Source organism: Panthera onca, chromosome E2 (genome assembly GCF_046562875.1).
Source record: "Panthera onca isolate mPanOnc1 chromosome E2, mPanOnc1 haplotype 2, whole genome shotgun sequence".
Taxonomy (NCBI): Eukaryota; Metazoa; Chordata; class Mammalia; order Carnivora; family Felidae; genus Panthera; species Panthera onca.
The window spans coordinates 1,118,609-1,136,761 of NC_138353.1; the positions used below are offsets into that span (position 1 = coordinate 1,118,609).

An 18,153-nucleotide genomic window follows, 5' to 3' on the forward strand; every position below is an offset into this window, starting at 1 on the left:
CATGAAATTATGGTGGAAAAATTTAAAACTACCAGTTCAATGTCTATAATAGAGGGCATTTCAGATTACTCATTTCTTCAGTGACCATGAGTAGTTGAAGTATTTCAAGAAAGTTTTTCTTTTTTGTCAATTTCTAGTTTTCATAGAGTTGTTGGAGTTATTTAAAATATCATGTATAATCTTCTTAATATCTCTAATATATCTAGTGCTATACCATCTTTCATTGCTTATATTGGTAATTTGTCTTTTTTTTTTTTTTTTTTTTTTTTCTTAACAATCTACACAGAGATCTATCAACTACATTGATCTAGTTAAATGACAGCTTTGGGGTTCATTGATTTTCTCTATTTTTATCATCTATTTTTATTAACTTCTGCTCTTTGATATTTATTTTGTCTACTTTGTTTTTGTTTTATATTTACAGTGTCCTAACTTAAATGTTGAAAGTATTTACTTATCTTTTTAATTTACAAAATGAGTACTTGATCAGTTGTTCTTCACAAACCCAATGCAGCTTTCTGCCCATGGATCCTGTCCCTGTGCTTTAATAAGACCACATTTTTGCACTGAAAAAAAAAAAAAAAAAAAAAAAAAAAAATATATATATATATATATATATATATATATATATATATATACACATTTTCTTCTAATCTCAGTGATAGTAAATCTTGAAATATTGGGTTTCATTTCACCTGGTTCAAAATATTATCTACTTTTTCTTGTGGTTTCTTTTTTGACCCAAACATCGTTTATCAATATTTTCTTTAATTTCCAGATATGTGGGGGCTTTTTTCAGAGTATTCTTTTATGAAGTCTTGGTTGAATTCCCTTATGGTCAGAGTATATAGTTTCATGATTTTAATCATTCTACATTTATTGACATTTATTTTATGGGCTATGGTCTATTTTGATGAACATCCTTTGTGGACCTTAAAATATGTTCTGCTGTTGTTGGAGAAAGACTCTCTAAATATCAATTAGACCAAGTTGGTTGATGTGTTAGTTTCCTACGGTTGATGAAACAAGTTCATCAATTTATTCTACCACAGTTCTGGAGGCTAGAATTTATTCTATCACAGCAATTTATTCTATCACTGTTCTGGAGGCTAGAAGCCTGAAATCAAGATGTTAGTAAGGCCATGTTTCTTCTGAAAGCTCTGGGGAAGATTCCTTCCTTGCCTCTTCCTAGCTTCGGATATATTTTTTAATCATTGAATTTTTTTCATCATGATAAGTGTACTCTTTCATCCAGTAGTGTGATTCCTGGATTTTACAGTAGTTCTATTTTTCATTTTTTGAGGAACTTCACACTGCTTTCCACAGTAGCTGCACCAATTTGCATTCCCACCAGCAGTGCAGGAGTGTTCCTTTTTCTCCACATCCTTGTCAATGCCTGTTGTTTCTTGTGTTTTGTCACCAGTAGCAATAAAGAAAAAAAATTTTTAAAGCAGTCAGAAAAGAAGATAGTTACGTGCAAGGGAAATCCAATAAAGCTATCAGAGGATTTTTCAGCAGAAACTTCATAGGCTAGAAGGGAGTGGCATGATATATTCAAAGTGCTGAAAGGGAAAAATCTAAGCCAAGAATACTCTATCCAGCAAAACTATCATTTAGAATAGAAGGAGAGATAAAGAGTTTAAACAAAAACCAAAGATCATAACCTCTAAACTAGACCTACAAGCAATTTTAAAGGGACTCTGAGTGGAAGGAAAGACCATAAATAAGAGTATGAAGAGTAAAAAATAAGAGTATTTTTTTAACACAAAAGCAGTAAAAATAAATATTTCTGTAAAAATCAGTCCACGGATCTATAAAATAAAAGGATGCAAAATATGAGCTGATATACCCAAAATATGAGGAGAGGAGTAAAGAATGGTTTAAGTGATTATCAGCTTAATATAGACTGCTATATGAATAAGATGTTTTACACCAATCTAATGGTAACCACAAATCAAAAGCAGTAATATGCAAAGAATAAAGAATTCCAAGTATATCCCTAAAGAAAGCCAACAAACCATGAAAGAGCAAGAAAAGAAAGGATCAGAGAAAATCTATAGGAACAACCACAAAACAAGTAACAAAATAGCAATAAATATATATCTATCAATAATTACTTTGAATGTGAATGGACTAAATGCTCCAATCAAAAGACATAGGGTGACGGAGTGGATAAAAAAACAAGACCCATCTATATGCTGCCTAGGAGAGATGGCTTCACAGGTGAATTCTATCAAACATTTAAAGAGGAATTAATACCCATTCTTCTCAAATGATTCCAATAAATACAAGAAGGAAAAATTCCAAATTCATTCTATGAAGCCAGTATCACCCTGATACCAAAGCCAGATAAAGATGCCACAAAAAAAAGAGAAAGAGAGAACTACAGACCAATATTTCTCATAAACATAGATGCAAAAATCTTCAACAAAATATTAGCAAACCAAATCCAACAATATATTTTTAAAAAGCACACACCATGATCAAGTTGGATTTATTCCTGGGATGCAAGGGTGGTTCAATATTCACAAAACAATCAACGTGGTATGTCACATCAATAAGAGGAAGAATAAAAACCATGTGATCATCTCAATAAATGCAGAAAAAATATCTGACAAACTACAACATCCACTGATGATTTAAAAAAAAAAAAAACCCTCTGTAAAGTAGATCTACAGGGAACATATCTCAACATAATAAAAGCCTTATATGGAAAAAAACCACAGACAACATTGTACTCAATGGTGAAAAACTGAGAGATTTTCCCCTAAAGTCAGGAACAAGACAGGGATGTCCACTTTCACCACTTTTATTCAACATAGTCCTAGAAGTCCTAGGCACAACAATCAGACAACAAAAATAAATAAAAGATATCCAAATTGGTAAGGAAGAAGTAAAACTTCCACTATTTGCAGATGACATGATACTGTATATACAAAACCTTAAAGACTCCACCAAAAAACTACTAGAGCTGAAAAATAAATTCAGTAAAGTTGCAGGATACAAAATCAATGTACAGCAATCTGCTGCATTCCTATACACTAATAATAAAACAGCAAAAAGTGAAATTAAGAAAACAATACCATTTACAATTGCACCGGAACCAATAATATATCTAGGAATAAACCTAACCAAACAGGTGAAAGATCTGTACTCTGAAAACTATAAAACACTGATGAAAGAAATTCAAGATGATGAAAAGAAATGTAAAGATATTCCATGCTTGTGGGTTAGAAGAACAAATATTGTTAAAATGTCTACACTACCCAAAGCAATCTACACATTACTGCAATCCCTATCAAAAGAACAAATATTGTTAAAATGACTATACTACCCAAAGCAACCTACACATTTACTGCAATCCCTATCAAAATACCAATAACATTTTTCACAGAGCTAGAACAAACAATCCTAAAATTTGTATGGACCCACAAAAGACCTTGCATAGCCAAAGCAATCTTGAAAAACAAAACTGGAGGCATCACAATTCCAGATTTCAAGTTATACTACAAAGTGGTAGTAATTAAAACAGTGTGGTACTGGCATAAAAACCAGTCTCTGGTTTTTTAGTTTTATAGAGGCATGACTCAGTTTGTTTGTTTTTTTTCCTTTCCTTCCTTCCTCCCTTCGTTTCTCTCTCTCTCTCTCTCTCTCTCTCTCTCTCTCTCTCCGCCCCCCCCACCCCCTCCCTCCTTCCTTCCTCCCTTCCTTCCTCCCTTCCTTCCTTCCCTCCCTGGTATGCTCTTGCTTCTAGTATACCAAATATAGTGTATTAGACCACCTGATATTTTTCTACAAGTCACTTTTGCTGTTTGTTCATTTTTTTCCTTTCTATGTGGTTCATTTTGCATAATTTCTATAACTACATCTTTAAACTCACTGATCTTTTCTTCTTCAATATCTTATCTGATTTTCATACCATGCAGTGTATGTATTTTTTGTTAGATATATTCCCCATAAATTCCACATAGATCTATTTTTGTATGTTTTTAATCTATTTCTCTTTTAATCAAGTTATTGGTTTTCCTATGCTTCCAACAACAAATGCAGTATATTTATAAAAGCTCTTTAACATATTTGTCTAGTTTTATCATTTCAGTCACTTTTGGTGTTTGTTTCTATTTTCTTCTTATGCTAATACGCTATATGTCTTACATTCCTGCTCCTTTGTGTGCATGATAAATTTACTGGGTGCCAGACAAGATAAACGTTACATTGGCAAGTGTTGCATTTGCTTGTGTCCCTTTAAATAGTCTCAGATTTTGTCATGGCTTTCACTAAAAGTACTTGGTAGCTGTTTTTCCTTCGAATGTTTGCTTTTAATTCTTTTCAGTGTGAGTCCAGAGCAAAATTTAGTCTGTGTTTAACTAAGTCTCACTATCTAGGTGATATACTTCTGAGGATTCTACCTGTTGTTCTGTACACTGTATAATGGATGTTTCCATGCTGGCAGATGAGAACATAAATGATTCCCAGCCCTCCAGGAGCTGCAAGAATTATTCAGTATACTGCCTTCTAGGGGTGCTTTCCTAAACCTCACATAGTTTACTCTTGCACTTGTATAGATCTGGACACGGTCAACAGTTTCAGTGGATCTCTCCTCAATTCTTTGCCTCTCCTCTTTCCCTGTACCTCCCAACTCTAGCTCCTACCCTTTCATAACTAAATTCTAGTCACATTAGTCTTGTACCCTGATTTTTGTCTCCAGGCTCTAAGGGAGGGAAATCAGAGGGCTCCACTCCAGTTTCCCTACTGGGAAGCAGTGTCCCAGTGGCTACCCTGAATTTCGGGAAGAATTCTTTAAGATTCGCTGAACAGCCGGAAACAAAGACCAGAGAAATTGACCAGAAAACAGGAAAGAAAATAAATGAGAGTCTTTGCCAGGCAGGAAAAAAACAAAAACAAAAACGAAAAACACCTGAAAATCAGAGAATGAAATTGTCACCATGTGAGAACAGTCTTTCTGATGGAAAGACTTGAGTATCTAACCAGAGGATGGATCTTCACTTATTCCTAGGGAACCACTTATAGGTGCCCAGTAAAATACCCTGATTTAGGTACACCTGTGATGGAAAAAGCCCCTCTTCCCCTCGAATGGGAAGCAGCCCTCTTGTTCACATTGGTACTGCAAACCCCAGGGTTTCCCTCAAACCTCAGAATGATCTCACCACCCAGAGGAGGTCCACAACTTTCTGGATCCTTTGGACCACTTCCTCTCACCCAGATCTAATAGAACTACACTTATTTCAGGGTTTCCTCTGTGGCATAGGGTGAGGGAGAGGGAGTGATTTTGCAGCAGGCTCGGGAGGCAGAGAAAAGCTAATACCTTGAGGTGCCAGGGATGGCACAGGGGCCTACAGCACCCAGCCAAACTCAAGACCAGGTGGTAGAAGGTGGGTTATAGACACCGGGGTGCAGTAGACAGTAGGTGCAGGAGCAGGTGAGGGAAGCAGCCTTAGGGACGCAGGGGGAAGGTGGGAGTCGTGTGGGGACAGTGGGGCAGGAGCCGGCCTGGAGGCTGGGCCACGGAGGGAGCAGGCTGCCAAGGGTGCAGAACAGGGCCAGGGCAGCCACCGGGGCTGCACGTCTCGAAAGTGCAGGAGGGCCAAGGAGTCAACGCTGCTGCCAAGAAGCCATTAGGCGAGAGGGGAATTTCCAGGCTGGGCCAATAAGGCACATGGAGAGCCCCAGAGCTGGACTGCTAGGGATTGCGGGGGAGGGGGTGGAGGGCCGTACACCTGGAGGCCAGAGAGCCCAGAGAGGTACAGCCAGTTAGACCAGAGCTCTCCCTGGCCTCTGGCAGGGTGCCCACCTGACACCCCACCCCTAAGCCAGCAGTTTGGCACTTAGAGGCTCCGGCTTCCTTCCTCTCTGAACCAAAGCCTTTCCGCAGGCAAGTCCCGCCCTGGCATGCATACCTCTAATGCAGTGCACTGGCCGGGTTCTCCCCCAGGCCCTGGGGCTCCAGCTGTGCCTGGAAGTTGGCAGGTTGTGTTCCTTTCTGGAGGCTCTGGGAAATCAGATTCCTGCTTGTGTGGGCTGTTGGCAGAATTTAGTTCCATGTGGTTGTGGAACAGATCCCTAAGCGTCCAAGGTTCTTTCTGGTTGTGTTGAGATCTGCAAAGTCATATAATTTCTTCAAAGAGCTCTTTCTGTGACTCAGTACTCTGGCCTGATCTTGCTGAATCAAGACTGAAGACGCTGGCTATCAGATGTGTGATGCTCAACTTGGCTCCTAGCTTTTTTCTCAGAACCAGCAATGGGCCGTCAAAGGGCCTTATACAGCCCTGACTCTTCCGTCTGCCTCTGTCTCCCTGCAGCTGGGAAAGGTTCCATTTTCAAAGACTCGTGTGATTACATTGAGCCCACCTGGTCAAGTCTCACCAAAAACTGCATTACATTACACACGCGAAGTCCCATTGGCCATCTGCAGGAACATTCCCAGGTTCTGGGGATTAGGGCATGGACATTTTGGGGAGCAGTGATTCCATCCACTACAGTTCACTGTCTGGTCCTCAGATTCATTATGTGTCCTACTTGCAAAATATATTATGCCCATCCCAAGATCACAAAAAGTCTCATTCTATTACAGTATCAAGTCTAACACCCAAATCTCATCATCTAAATTGTCTAAATCAGGTATGGTGAGGGTTTGGATATAATCCACCCCGGGGCTCAAATCCTCTCCATCTGTGGATCTGTAAAATTAGAAAACAAGGTAACTGCTCCAAAAATAAAATGGTGGAATGGACCTAGGATAACAGTATACGCATTGTTTCAAAACGGGAGACAATGAAAAAATAAGTAAAAGCCACAAGTCCCAAGAAAATTTGAAATCAAGTTTAGCAAACTACATTAGGTACCAAGGCCTGGGAATATATTCTGTGGTTCAGGCCTCTGGCCACTGGGCTCACAGCTCCCCACCCTGGGTTCTACTCTGCCCTCGGAGTCCTCCTTTCCCATCACAGGTAACAAAGGTTTACAGTTTAGAAATTTGCTTAGCCAGTTTCATGTGTGTAGAATATTGGAAGTCCTAATTTTGTACTCTGTCCCTTTGAGATCCCACGTTATTTCTACTAGAATGAATTTCTTTTTTTTTTTTCAACGTTTTTTTATTTTTTTTTTTTTTATTTATTTTTGGGACAGAGAGAGACAGAGCATGAACGGGGGAGGGGCAGAGAGAGAGGAAGACACAGAATCGGAAACAGGCTCCAGGCTCCGAGCCATCAGCCCAGAGCCTGACGCGGGGCTCGAACTCACGGACCGCGAGATCGTGACCTGGCTGAAGTCGGACGCTTAACCGACTGCGCCACCCAGGCGCCCCTAGAATGAATTTCTTGAGAGCTTTGTGGCTCTTCTGGATCTACCAGAGATTGACTCCATTACACAAGAGGTTGGTCCACAGACTTCCCCCCTGAATGATCCCGTTATCTATTTTTGACTTTTGCTGAGCTGGCCGTGGGATGCCTTTAAGCTTCTTAGGTGCTCTCGGGTTGCAGAGGGGCCTGCTTAGTCACAATCTCTTCAAAGAAATGTCATGTGCCCGCATACTGTTCTTCTGATCTTGCTGAGATCTTACAAAAGGTTGTACAGCAACACCTGTGGCTAGTTCTCCAGAACATGCTTTTCTCACCATGAATCACTTCCTTTCAATGTCTTTTGCAACTAAGACAGGATAAGAATTTCCCAAATCATCCAATCTTGGGTCTTTTCTGTTTAATAGTTCTTCCCTACATTTATCTCTTCCCTATTACATTTTACCATAAATGGTAAGAGACAAGGCCGCACATTCAACACTTTGTTTAGAAATTTCCTCAGCTCAAAATGTCCGTATAAAGACTTTATATTAACATTTGCAGGAGCTTTGTTTTGAATACTCAGAATTTGGGGGGAAAAAACAAAAGGCAATTAAGATAAAGGGATAAACTGCAGTATATCCCATCAGAGCATTACTCAGCAACGAAGAGAACGAGCTATTTATACACACAACAGGAGTGATTCTTAAAATAAGGCTGCATGGAAGACAGCAGATGATAACAAACTTCTAAGGTTCCACTATAAAGAAGAATCTAGAAAAGACACATTTATCCATACTGGAAGTAAATCAACGGTTGCCTAGGGAAGACACGGGAAGTATTAGGAAGGGGCATGAGGTAACTCTGGGGGGTACGTATGTCCAAGAACATGGCTGGGTGATCCTCAGGTTTGTGCATATGTTAAGGCTTACCAAACGGTACGCTTTAAGTATGTGCAGTATACTGCATGTGGACTACACCTCAATGAAACTATAAAAAATGATTCCACTAACATCCGGGTCTTGTGCTTCTACTGGAACACCAGATCGAGCACCAATATAGTGACTCTACCCTCCCTCTCCAAATGCCCTGTGAAGAGAGCCTCTTCCTCAGCACTAAGGAAAACTGGCAAGCAGTGAAGGCTGTTTGCAAGGGAGTCCCCAGAAGCTCTGGCTGGTCACAAAAACTACAACTTTGGACCACAATGTCTGTGCCAGTTCTTGCCCATGCGGCAAAGACACTGGGTAAAGAGCCAGGGAGGTACAAGTATCAAGGTAAACTTTACATTCTTTGCTCTGCCACTGACCTTGGTCAGAGAGTGACACAGCCCTGGAGATCCTAAGAATTTCCACGCATCCCGATCTCATACAGTCACAGTGATTGGAATGTTTGTGGACGTTTTTAAAACGGGCACATCCACTCCCACTTGCTGCAGTCTCCGCAATTCCAATTATTCACACCCAGGGCGAAATTTATTTTTGTTTCCTTCCTGGGATGGTAGGTCTCGCAGCCAGAGACTTGGGCAGCAGATCAGATTCTGACCTTCAGGGCAGCGGGAACTTGGCAGGTCCTCAGAAACAGCTTCCCCTAACAGTGCTGGGAAACGTGGCACCTATGCTGGAAATAAGACACATTCAATCCACGCTGCTCCCAAACACCGTGAAGGCTGCCCCAACCTTCCTCAACACCACCCTCAAATTACGCTGAAATCCAGACAAAATCAGGCCCACAAACCCCTGACCTCTCACCTAAAAAGCTTGTGTCAGCAACACCAGAACTGGACTGAGAGTGGTTCTGTGCCAGCCTGCTCTTCCACTTGAGGTACCTGAAGCTGGAGGCCCCCACAAGCACCGTTTACCGCTTCCGTTTGGCAGGGCCTAGTGTCTGCAAACCAATCCAAACAGTAAAAAGAACGTCCAAGATTAACGATGGTTTAAATAATGTCTTTATTATCACAGAGACCAGAGCAACAGAAGACAAGTGGTTCTCCAGGTGGGGTGACTCGGAGAAAAATGTGTCACATGTATCACATGAGGCCAACAATGTCCATGAAGAAAGTAAAGCTCTTCTGTAAGCCTCCAGAACACAGCTCAGGTCCTCTTGGCTAAAGATGGGTGAGGTCCACACCTTTACCAGTCAGTGGGGAGGGAATGAGGAACCCCATTCAATTCAGGATTCTCATAATTTCCTCCAGAGACTGGAGGTGTCCCTGAGGACATACAGAAACGAAGCTGGTAGAACTGAGATGGTTTCTGCCACAGACATTGGGTGGCAAATTTGGCAAGGAACCTGAGCAGGTCTGCAAGTGCAACGCAACCCATGAAAGTGTCCCTGTACCTGGCATCCTTAAGGTCTCTCCCCAGTGCTAATGTTCAGATACATGAGGTTCAACATCTGACTGGTGTCTTCCTCTCCAAGGGCAATCACAAAGCCCCTCTCCACACAAGTCCTGTTGTGTCGAAAGCACTCCTAAAGCCGTCCTGCAGTGTGAACCTTCTGGTGCCGAATGAGGTGGGAGCTTAAACTATAGGCTTTCCCACATTCGTTGCACTCGTATGGCCTTTCTCCAGTGTGAACTTTTTGGTGCCTAACAAGGTGGGATGTTCTGATGAAATCTTTCCCACATTTGCTGCACACAAATGGCCTTTCCCCTGTGTGAACTCTCTGGTGTGCAATAAAGTCAGAGCTTCTACTAAAGAATTTCCCACAGTCGATGCACTCAAAAGGCCTTGCCTCAGTGTGAATTCTCTGGTGTTTAATGAGGGTGTACTTGTGGCCAAAGGATTTCCCACAATCACTGCAAACGTAAGGGTTTTCTCCAGTATGGATGCTCTCATGCTGAACAAGTGTGGATTTGTGTCTGAAGACTTTCCCACAGTTGTTACACTTATAAGGCCTCGCTCCATTGTGAACTCTCTGGTGTACGATGAGGTTGGAGTGATGGCTAAAGTATTTTCCACACTCGCTACACTTGTAAGGCATTTCTCCGGTGTGAATTCTTTTGTGCTGAGTAAGATTGTCTTTGCGGCTAAAGGCTTTCCCACATTCTTTGCACTCGTAAGGCCTTTCTCCGGTGTGGATTCTCTGGTGCTGGATAAGTGTGGCTTTGCGGCTGAAGGCCTTCCCGCATTCGCCGCACTCGTAGGGCCTTTCTCCGGTGTGGATTCTCTGGTGCTGGACAAGCGTGTCTTTGCGGTTGAAGGCCTTCCCGCATTCGCTGCAGCTGTACTGCATCTGTCCGCTGTGAGAGGCCTCCCCGCTCCCAGTCCTCCTCTTCCTCTTGCTGTGGGTGGCCTGTCGCTGGTGACTGCCCAGACTGGCCTGGAGGCTCCACTGCTCCTCACACAGAAAGGGCTTTCCCGACAGGTGAGGTTCTTCACAAACCCTACAGTTCTTCCCAGATGAGGTCTTGCCTCTGTCTCTTCTGACAGGTTTCTCTACACTGTACTGCTTCTGATGCTGGTGAAAGTTTGCACTGAACAAGAACTGTCTCCCACACGCCCCGCAGGTGTAAGGTTTCAGTCCTTGGCATATTTCCTGGTGTTCATGCAGGTGTAAGAGGTCTTTCACGATGGGGCCACAAATGTCACAAGGGTGAGCCATCTGGGTTGATGAACCTGCCTTGGAAATGCTATCATGGGAGACTCCTAAAGAAACGGTCTGCTCAGAAGGTGCCTCTTCATCTTTCGCCGCGCACCAATAACCTGCGGGCAGAAAAATGCTCTTTAAGTGAATGGGGACTTTGGAGAAGGGGCAACCCCATCACAAACGTGTCTAGTATTTACCCCACGGGGGTGTCGGTAGGACAGCAGATGTGGGATCAGGTTAAAGAAAAAGCTGCTGTGCAATGCTGGGCCTCAAAGGGTCACAGAATGAGGAAGCCTTCACAAGGGACAAAGACCCAAGGACGGGGTGTAGGTCAGGGAGAACCAGCAAGTAGGATATCCAATTTACTCCTCTGCAGATGACTTTTGAAGGGCCTTAGCTATTGGTGGGCACTACACAGAAATGTATGTCTAGGCCCAGGAAAATCTGATTTAAAATGAGCAACTTGTGTTCAAAAACAATTTAAGAACAGATGTGTGTCTCAGACACATCAGACACATCAGCATTGTCCAACACAGGACGGCACTGCAGAAAGAGCAGCAGAGAGCACTGGTGAGTGGGCGTGGACAGCCCTGGGTTGGAGGTCTGGACAGAAACGATATAAATAAGTGTCCAGAACGAGGAGAAAAAGATAGAAATAGGTGTGGTTTATAACCTGGGCACCAAACAGGAGTGGTGCCCAGGACAGGTTTCTGGTGCTATTTGAAGCCAGCCCTGAAGCTCCCTCCCCACGCTCCCACTCACCAGGGCCTGTCCACGTCCCTCCAGCCATGGCTAGAGTCATGACCTCTCAGTCAGGCACTCAGAGTTCTTTCCCCTGCTATGTTCAGCAACCACAAAAAGTCTGGAAGAAACAAGTCGTAGAGGAAAGACAGGGCAAGTAGGAAAGCAGTGGCCCAGAGCAGCCTGCCCACAAGAGATTAAAGGACAATTAAATATTGCAAAATGAACACCAGAAATGTCTTGCAGATCAGCACCATGGGCCCCACAGGCAGTGGCCATGATGACAATTCATGACACAGGTAGGCCCAAGGAAATGCCAATTATAGGAAAGGGTAGAATCTGGAGCACAGAGGTTATCACAAATGTGGACAGAGCCACATACAGCCAGGAAAACGGCAAGCAGGGTAGTCCACGGGACTGACCACAGGGACTGAAGGAGGCAGTTCACACAGCTGAACCCTGGCACCCAGAAAACCTGTGTTACTGAGGGAAAATGGCAGTGCCCACAGCAGCTTTGGGAAGAAAATGGCAACCTCTGAGGGAAAAGAGTAGAGCACGGCCCAGAAAACTGGGGTGTGTGGGGCCTTACCCAGGAAGACCGTGTGACTCAAGTCTCTGGGCCACTCTTCCCAAGAGAAACACACAAGCGCATCCTTCAAAGTCACATGACCCTGACTGACATCAATAACTGAACACGGGGGCAGCAGCTCTCCCCAGGACTCCTGGTCTATCCACCACACCTTCACTTCCCTCCTCAGCTCCCCAACTCAGACAGGAGACCAGGCCCTTGTGTGATCGGTGCCGGCTCACTCGTTCCTCATTTCCTAGTAATCATTTTGTCCAGCCCAGAACAACAGGTGGGGGACAAACAGACACTTCTGCCAGCCAGTTCCCCTGGTCCGGAGATCACGCCTCTTACATACAAATGTGAGCTCAGAATTCTCCTCTAAAGCCCCCAGGCTATGAACTCAGATTCCATCTCCAGTACACATCACTCTTTAGACCACACCTCCCTCAGGTCTATGGATACCCACAACACAGGTACCTCCCACGTGCAAATGTGCACACGGCATCCACAGAATTCTTGGTTATTGCAGCCAAGATCACATCTGGCTCCAGCTGATGGTTCCCAGTGCCGTGTATCTCTAAACCCAGCTTTTAAATGCTCCCTTCCTGGCGCTATTCTTTGATTCAATTTCAGCAATCCGGAACCACATACAGACATCAGATAAGCCCAGCCCCTTCCCACTTTGCCGTCACATACCGAGGATGCCACATCCTCATCAGTCGGACTTAACACTTGACACTACGTTATCATTCAGAGTCCGCACCCACCGGCCTTGTACCCCAAGCACAGTCACTCTGCCAGCTGACCCAATCAGCCTCTGAGCTAATCTACCTCTGCGCTTGGCAGAAACTCCCTAGGTCCCACTACAGGTCACCACGAAAGCCTGGGGAGCACCCAGCAAAGGAAACGGGTGCCTGCTTTGGCCTCACTTTCATCTCATCTCTGTTACTGCTACGCCCCAGCACTCATCTCATGTCTCCCCTCTCTGGAAGACTCCCCGCACCCCGCCAGACCCTATTATCTCCCCCACCATGGACACTACACTCCCTTTGTCTCTTAAGTGACTCCCTCTCTGCCGTGTCCACCCCCCTCCAGACCCTTAATGGTACTGCCACTGTGACAAAAAGATTCTGTCTATAAATCTGACACACAGCTCTACTCTAATCCATATACTGGCTGCCACTTTGTGGACTTGGATCCCTCCTGTGAAATCCAAACGTGTGCATCCAGCTGCCTACCTGAAACCTCCACTCAGATGTCTTTAGACGCTACAGACTCAACGTGGTCAAAGCCCAACTCCTGATATTATTTCCGGAAGTTACTCCCACCACCAACTTCGCTGTCTCAATTGAGAATTTTTCCATCCTTATACCTTCTCACGCCAAAAACTGTGGGAGCTGTCAGGTCATCCCTGAGTCCTCTCCTTTCTCTCACCATCCACATCAGAAAGTCCGGTTGGCCCTACTTAAAGAGACACAAAAAACAAACCCAGAATCCAGCACCCGTCCCTCACCTCCAGAACCACCAATCTGGTCCAGCCATCAACAGTCTTCTTTCCTCACCCCAATCTTCTTCACTGTGCAGCCAGAGAAAGCCTGTGAAGACCAATCGGATCACTCCTCTGCTCTAAACCTTCCATGGCTCCCACCAGCCCAGCTCCACAGGCTGCTGTTCCAGAGCTGAATTCTGTCCCCTGCTCGCTGATCACACCAAACATAACGGAGACCTGAGGCTCCCTGAGCACTCGCAGTTCAGCCTCCAGGGATGTTTTTGCCCAAGCTTGTTCCTATACCTGGACACAGTTCCACACTTCATCCCACTGCACCAAATTCAAGGTACAGACCGTTAGTGACACCAGCATCCCCACACCCAAAGGCAAATACAAGGGAGGTGAACATTGCTAAGACACCAGCATTTGCCATACTGGGTTACCAAGACCGTGGGCAAGTGCACTGACTGAGGACCGAGGACTCACCTATGCAGAGATCCTAAGTGCTCCCACCCTCAAAGCAACCTGGCAGTAAGAGGGAAGAGGGGGCTGAGGACGGCAGGCCACCACATGGGGCACCACGGACTGAACCCCTGTAACCCCTGCCCTGCCCTTCCGCACCCACGATTTCTGAATGTCTCACCTCAGATACTAAGACCTTAGTGCCGCCTCCGCCCAGCTGTGCGAACAAAGACCGGTGTCACCACGTCCTCACCGGTAAAGCAGACAGTAGTGGTACCCACCTAAACAGGGCTGCTGTTTGGGTCACACACGTTAACACAGATCAAAGATCTCTGAATTGGCTTTTTATCCAAATGGTTTTGGTGCAAATGAAGTGATGGGATTTTTAAATTGGGGATTTCTTTTTCAGCTTCTCAGAAAACGTGATACTTAAGACTTTCCATCATAATCAGACAGAGGCAGGCGCTTTGACCCGTCACTGGGCATCAGTATACACTTACAGCTACACACGTTAATCTTCGCCCACTTGCTCCTGCGAGCCGGGTGTACCCGTGTCCCTTCACCAAACCGGCCTACTGGTATACCCTCCTCTGCGGAGTCTGCGGGCCGCCCCTCTAAGACGTCCACAGCCTCTCCTTACCTGAACAGCTGGGGAGCTGGTGCACCAGCGCCCTGGACTGGGCTACGGCGGCTCCCCCCCGCCCGGCTGACTCTCCCCTGCTCCACGCGCAGAACCTTTGCTGGGTCCACACGCCGGCCAATCTGGAGCGCCTCTCACCTGCCCCTGCATCCCAGGCCAGGCTCCTCACACCCTCCGGCCCTCTCCTCCTCCAGCAGGGACTCTCCCTGGAGGGAATGAGGGCGTCCACCCCCTCCTCCCTGCCCTCCGATCTCTCACCCCAAGGACCACACACGACAAACACATCCTGAATCTTCTTCCCCCGAATCTGGCCTCCCGACCCGAGGCCTCATCCCTCAGTGGTCTCCACCCCAGCCCCCTCCCCAGATGCCCGTGGGACACCTCCCCTGCGAGGCGCCTCGGCTTTGCCACGTCCCGAGCGCAACTCCCGACTCCTGCGGGGCAGCTCTCTGCCGCACTCTCTCGGACCTCCGGGGAGAAAAACCGGACACGGACCTGGGACAGCCCCTGACTCCTACTTCCAGAGCAGCCGTCATCCGACATCCGACGCTGAGGAAACCCTGCCAACCACGTCTCCACCTGCAACCTCTCCAGCCGCCACAACACTCCCGGAGTCCGAGGCTCCTCACCGGCCCCCCGCCCCGCCCCCGGGCTCGTCCCGCCCCCCGGAGCCCAGATCGCCTCACGCTGCTCCGCGGCTCCCCCGGCCAGTCCACGCAAGGCTTCCGCTCGCCCGCTACCCCCCCCCCCCCCCCCCGCAAACATGACGGCCCCACTTTCCCCGGCCCTCGCGGCTCATCGCCCCTCCGAGCCTCTGCGCGCGCCGGTCGCTCGGCCAGGACCACTTCGACGGCGGTGACAAACGGGGGCTCCTCCCACAGCGGGCCCCCGCGGCCCAGAGCACTGGAGGCGGGGCCGCAACCGCCTCAACTGACACCCTTCGTTCGAGGCTTTGTGATTCCGAGCGCAGGGACGAAACGCGTCAAGGTCCGGGGAACAAAGTACCCACCTAGGCCGGATCCACCAACCGCGGCCGCCATCACAATCTGGAGGACCATACGGGGCCGTGAGGAGTCCCAGGTCGGGACCCGCGCGCCGCCGTCGCGGGCAGCGGAGCCTTCGCGGGCGCTGCCACCGCCGAGCCTCACTGCGGCGAGCACAGAGTCTCCTCCCGTGTCCTCCCGCTTCCGTCACTCCGGGCCGAACCAGCGACCCCGAGGTTCTAGTCCGAGCGGCCCACCGAGAGCGGACAAAATGTCCGCCGCGGGGAAGACACCGGAAGTCCCGCCCAGTCGCCTTCCGCGCGCTTTAAAGAGTGCCACCAAGCAAGGCGCAGAGGCTTCTGGGTAATGTGGTTCTCCAGAACAATTGGCCCCAGACACCCACGGACTCGCTCCTGGCCGGGGTGGGGCCCAGTGGTCCCGCGAGGGGCGCTGGGAAATGGTACCTCGAAGCTCCGAGGATGGAACGGGGCTTCGCTCCTCACAAGGAGCTGGGTGTATTATGCGGAGGTCAAAGAAATGTTTGGAAACGTTCTTGTGGCTATTTCCCAAAGCCACAAAACCACGTGGACACATCTCATCAAATGTCAGTTCGAGTCCACTCAGCGCACTCGCATTTCCTTGCCGGTTTTTAAATCCGTGTAGATGAAAATTTTAAGTTTGGGTGCTTTGGCTGGGTCAGGGGTCAGGGGTCAGATCTGCAAATTGCCTCTGGGGAGGAGGCAGGAGGGTTATTGTGTCCAGGGAGGCACTTTCTTGCAGGTGGGGGTGCTGATGGAGGGCAACCCAGGCAGCAGCACCCTTTAATTCAAATGATCCTTCTTAGCCCAAAAGCTGATATACTGATTCCCTCTAGGACTATGCCACCCATCTGGAAAGGACCATTATAAATGCTTTTCAATGTGCCAGGACGGTGGCTGACGCGGTCCTGGTGGCAGCAAATGTGCGAAAATGACTGAACCCAGAAATAAAGATTTGGAACAGCATGATCTCATTTCTTTGCTAGGAAGTGATTTCTGATGTGGAAATGTTGGGGTTCAGAGCTGATGGCCAAGAAAGAATTCTTCAGATGTCTTTGGTGCAAAAAGGTGGTTTTATTAAAGCACAGGAACAGGACTCAGGGGCAGAAAGAGCTGCATTGGGGTTGTGACAGGTGATGATTATATACACAATGTTTCCAGGGCCCTGAGGGGCTAGCCACTGTTAGAAACCTTGTTACATTTATTACTGTTTAGTAAAATCTCAGTCATGAGACCCTTCAGATGTTATCAGTAGGCATATGCTTGGAGTATGACTGCCAACATATACGTTGGGGGGGTAGGGATAAAGAAAATTTCTATAGGAGTTTCTAAATGCTTACAGTAGCCTCACAGGATCCTTGAGGTTGGGATAATGTTAAGATTGCCTTGTGACTTTAGCAAAGTGTCAACATCAAGGCAGCTGAGTGCCTAGTGGAAGGTCACTGCCTGTTTCAAGGACTTGTCAATGGGCTGTAGACAGTAAGGAAATTTAATTTTTTTCTCTTGCCTTTGTTTCCCACATCAATTTTCACTTCACTTGCAATTACAGGGACAGTGTCTGAATTGGGAGTACAGATTATTTATGGTAAAGGAAGAAGAAGAGGAGAGGGAGGGTGAGTGGAGGAAGACGAGGAAGGAGGGAAGGAGAAAGGAAGGGAGGATGGGAAGAAAAAAGGAAGGAAAGGAAGAAAAAAAAGAAACATGGATAGTTTAAACTACTGAAAGCTATTGATATAGTTCTGTAGTTCACAGATATACTCAAAAATGGTTCTGGGGGACATACCTTTGACAGGTGAAAGATGGCAGCAAAAACTGAGCTGGAAACACTGAAGTCTGAGAGGTAAGAAAATGAAGCTGAGCACACAGTGGGGCTGAGACACTGAATACAACAGGGTTTAGTCTCCAAAATGTAATTTCTTTCCAATCTTGAAAATTCTGATTATCTACTCTCAAGGAGAATGAAAACATTTAGAAAGATGAACAAGGATACTGTAATACCATGCTTATTCACGGCTCTAACAAACATTCGATAAACACCTACTGCATTTCAACCCCTATCTTAAGTACATGGAACAAATTTGAAAACAAGAGACAAAGACCTCAGCCATCAAGAAGCTTACATTCTACAGTATTCATGAAAGACGGGAAGAAATATGAAATATGAAAAAAAAACCAATGAATTATGTACAATGTTGGAATGTGTTAGGCACAATAGAAAAAGAAGATGAGGGTGCCGAGAAATGGGTCATGAGATGTAGTATTATACAGCTGAGAGAGGCTGATTTGGGCCCAGGTCTTACTTTATAAAGGCGACTTAGTGACAGCATGGACAGGTCAATGACATTGAGA

The 18,153-nt window shown here is 46.2% G+C and overlaps 2 protein-coding genes across 9 annotated transcripts; one reads left to right on the forward strand and one right to left on the reverse strand.

Moving 5' to 3' along the window:
* Window positions 1-9,222: 9,222 nt before the first annotated feature.
* Window positions 9,223-15,902, reverse strand: ZNF134 (zinc finger protein 134). 8 transcript variants are annotated; one of them, XM_078438689.2, is made up of 5 exons: window positions 15,793-15,883; window positions 14,168-14,206; window positions 13,706-13,787; window positions 11,646-11,745; window positions 9,223-10,999 (listed from the first exon to the last, which is right to left on the reverse strand). In XM_078438689.2, the coding sequence occupies exons 4-5, from the start codon at window positions 11,683-11,685 to the stop codon at window positions 9,765-9,767; spliced, it is 1,275 nt and encodes a 424-aa protein (XP_078294815.1). In that variant the 5' UTR covers window positions 11,686-11,745; window positions 13,706-13,787; window positions 14,168-14,206; window positions 15,793-15,883; the 3' UTR covers window positions 9,223-9,764. The 8 variants fall into 8 exon arrangements, with proteins under 8 accessions (XP_078294815.1, XP_078294812.1, XP_078294814.1 ...); XM_078438686.2 differs by lacking the exon at window positions 15,793-15,883 and adding an exon at window positions 14,325-14,881; XM_078438688.2 differs by lacking the exon at window positions 14,168-14,206 and having other exon boundaries at window positions 15,793-15,902.
* LOC144614593 (uncharacterized) lies at window positions 14,921-16,770 on the forward strand. Its single transcript, XM_081791438.1, has 2 exons — window positions 14,921-16,129; window positions 16,641-16,770. The coding sequence occupies exons 1-2, from the start codon at window positions 15,150-15,152 to the stop codon at window positions 16,672-16,674; spliced, it is 1,014 nt and encodes a 337-aa protein (XP_081647564.1). The 5' UTR covers window positions 14,921-15,149; the 3' UTR covers window positions 16,675-16,770.
* The last annotated feature ends 1,383 nt before the right edge of the window (window positions 16,771-18,153 follow it).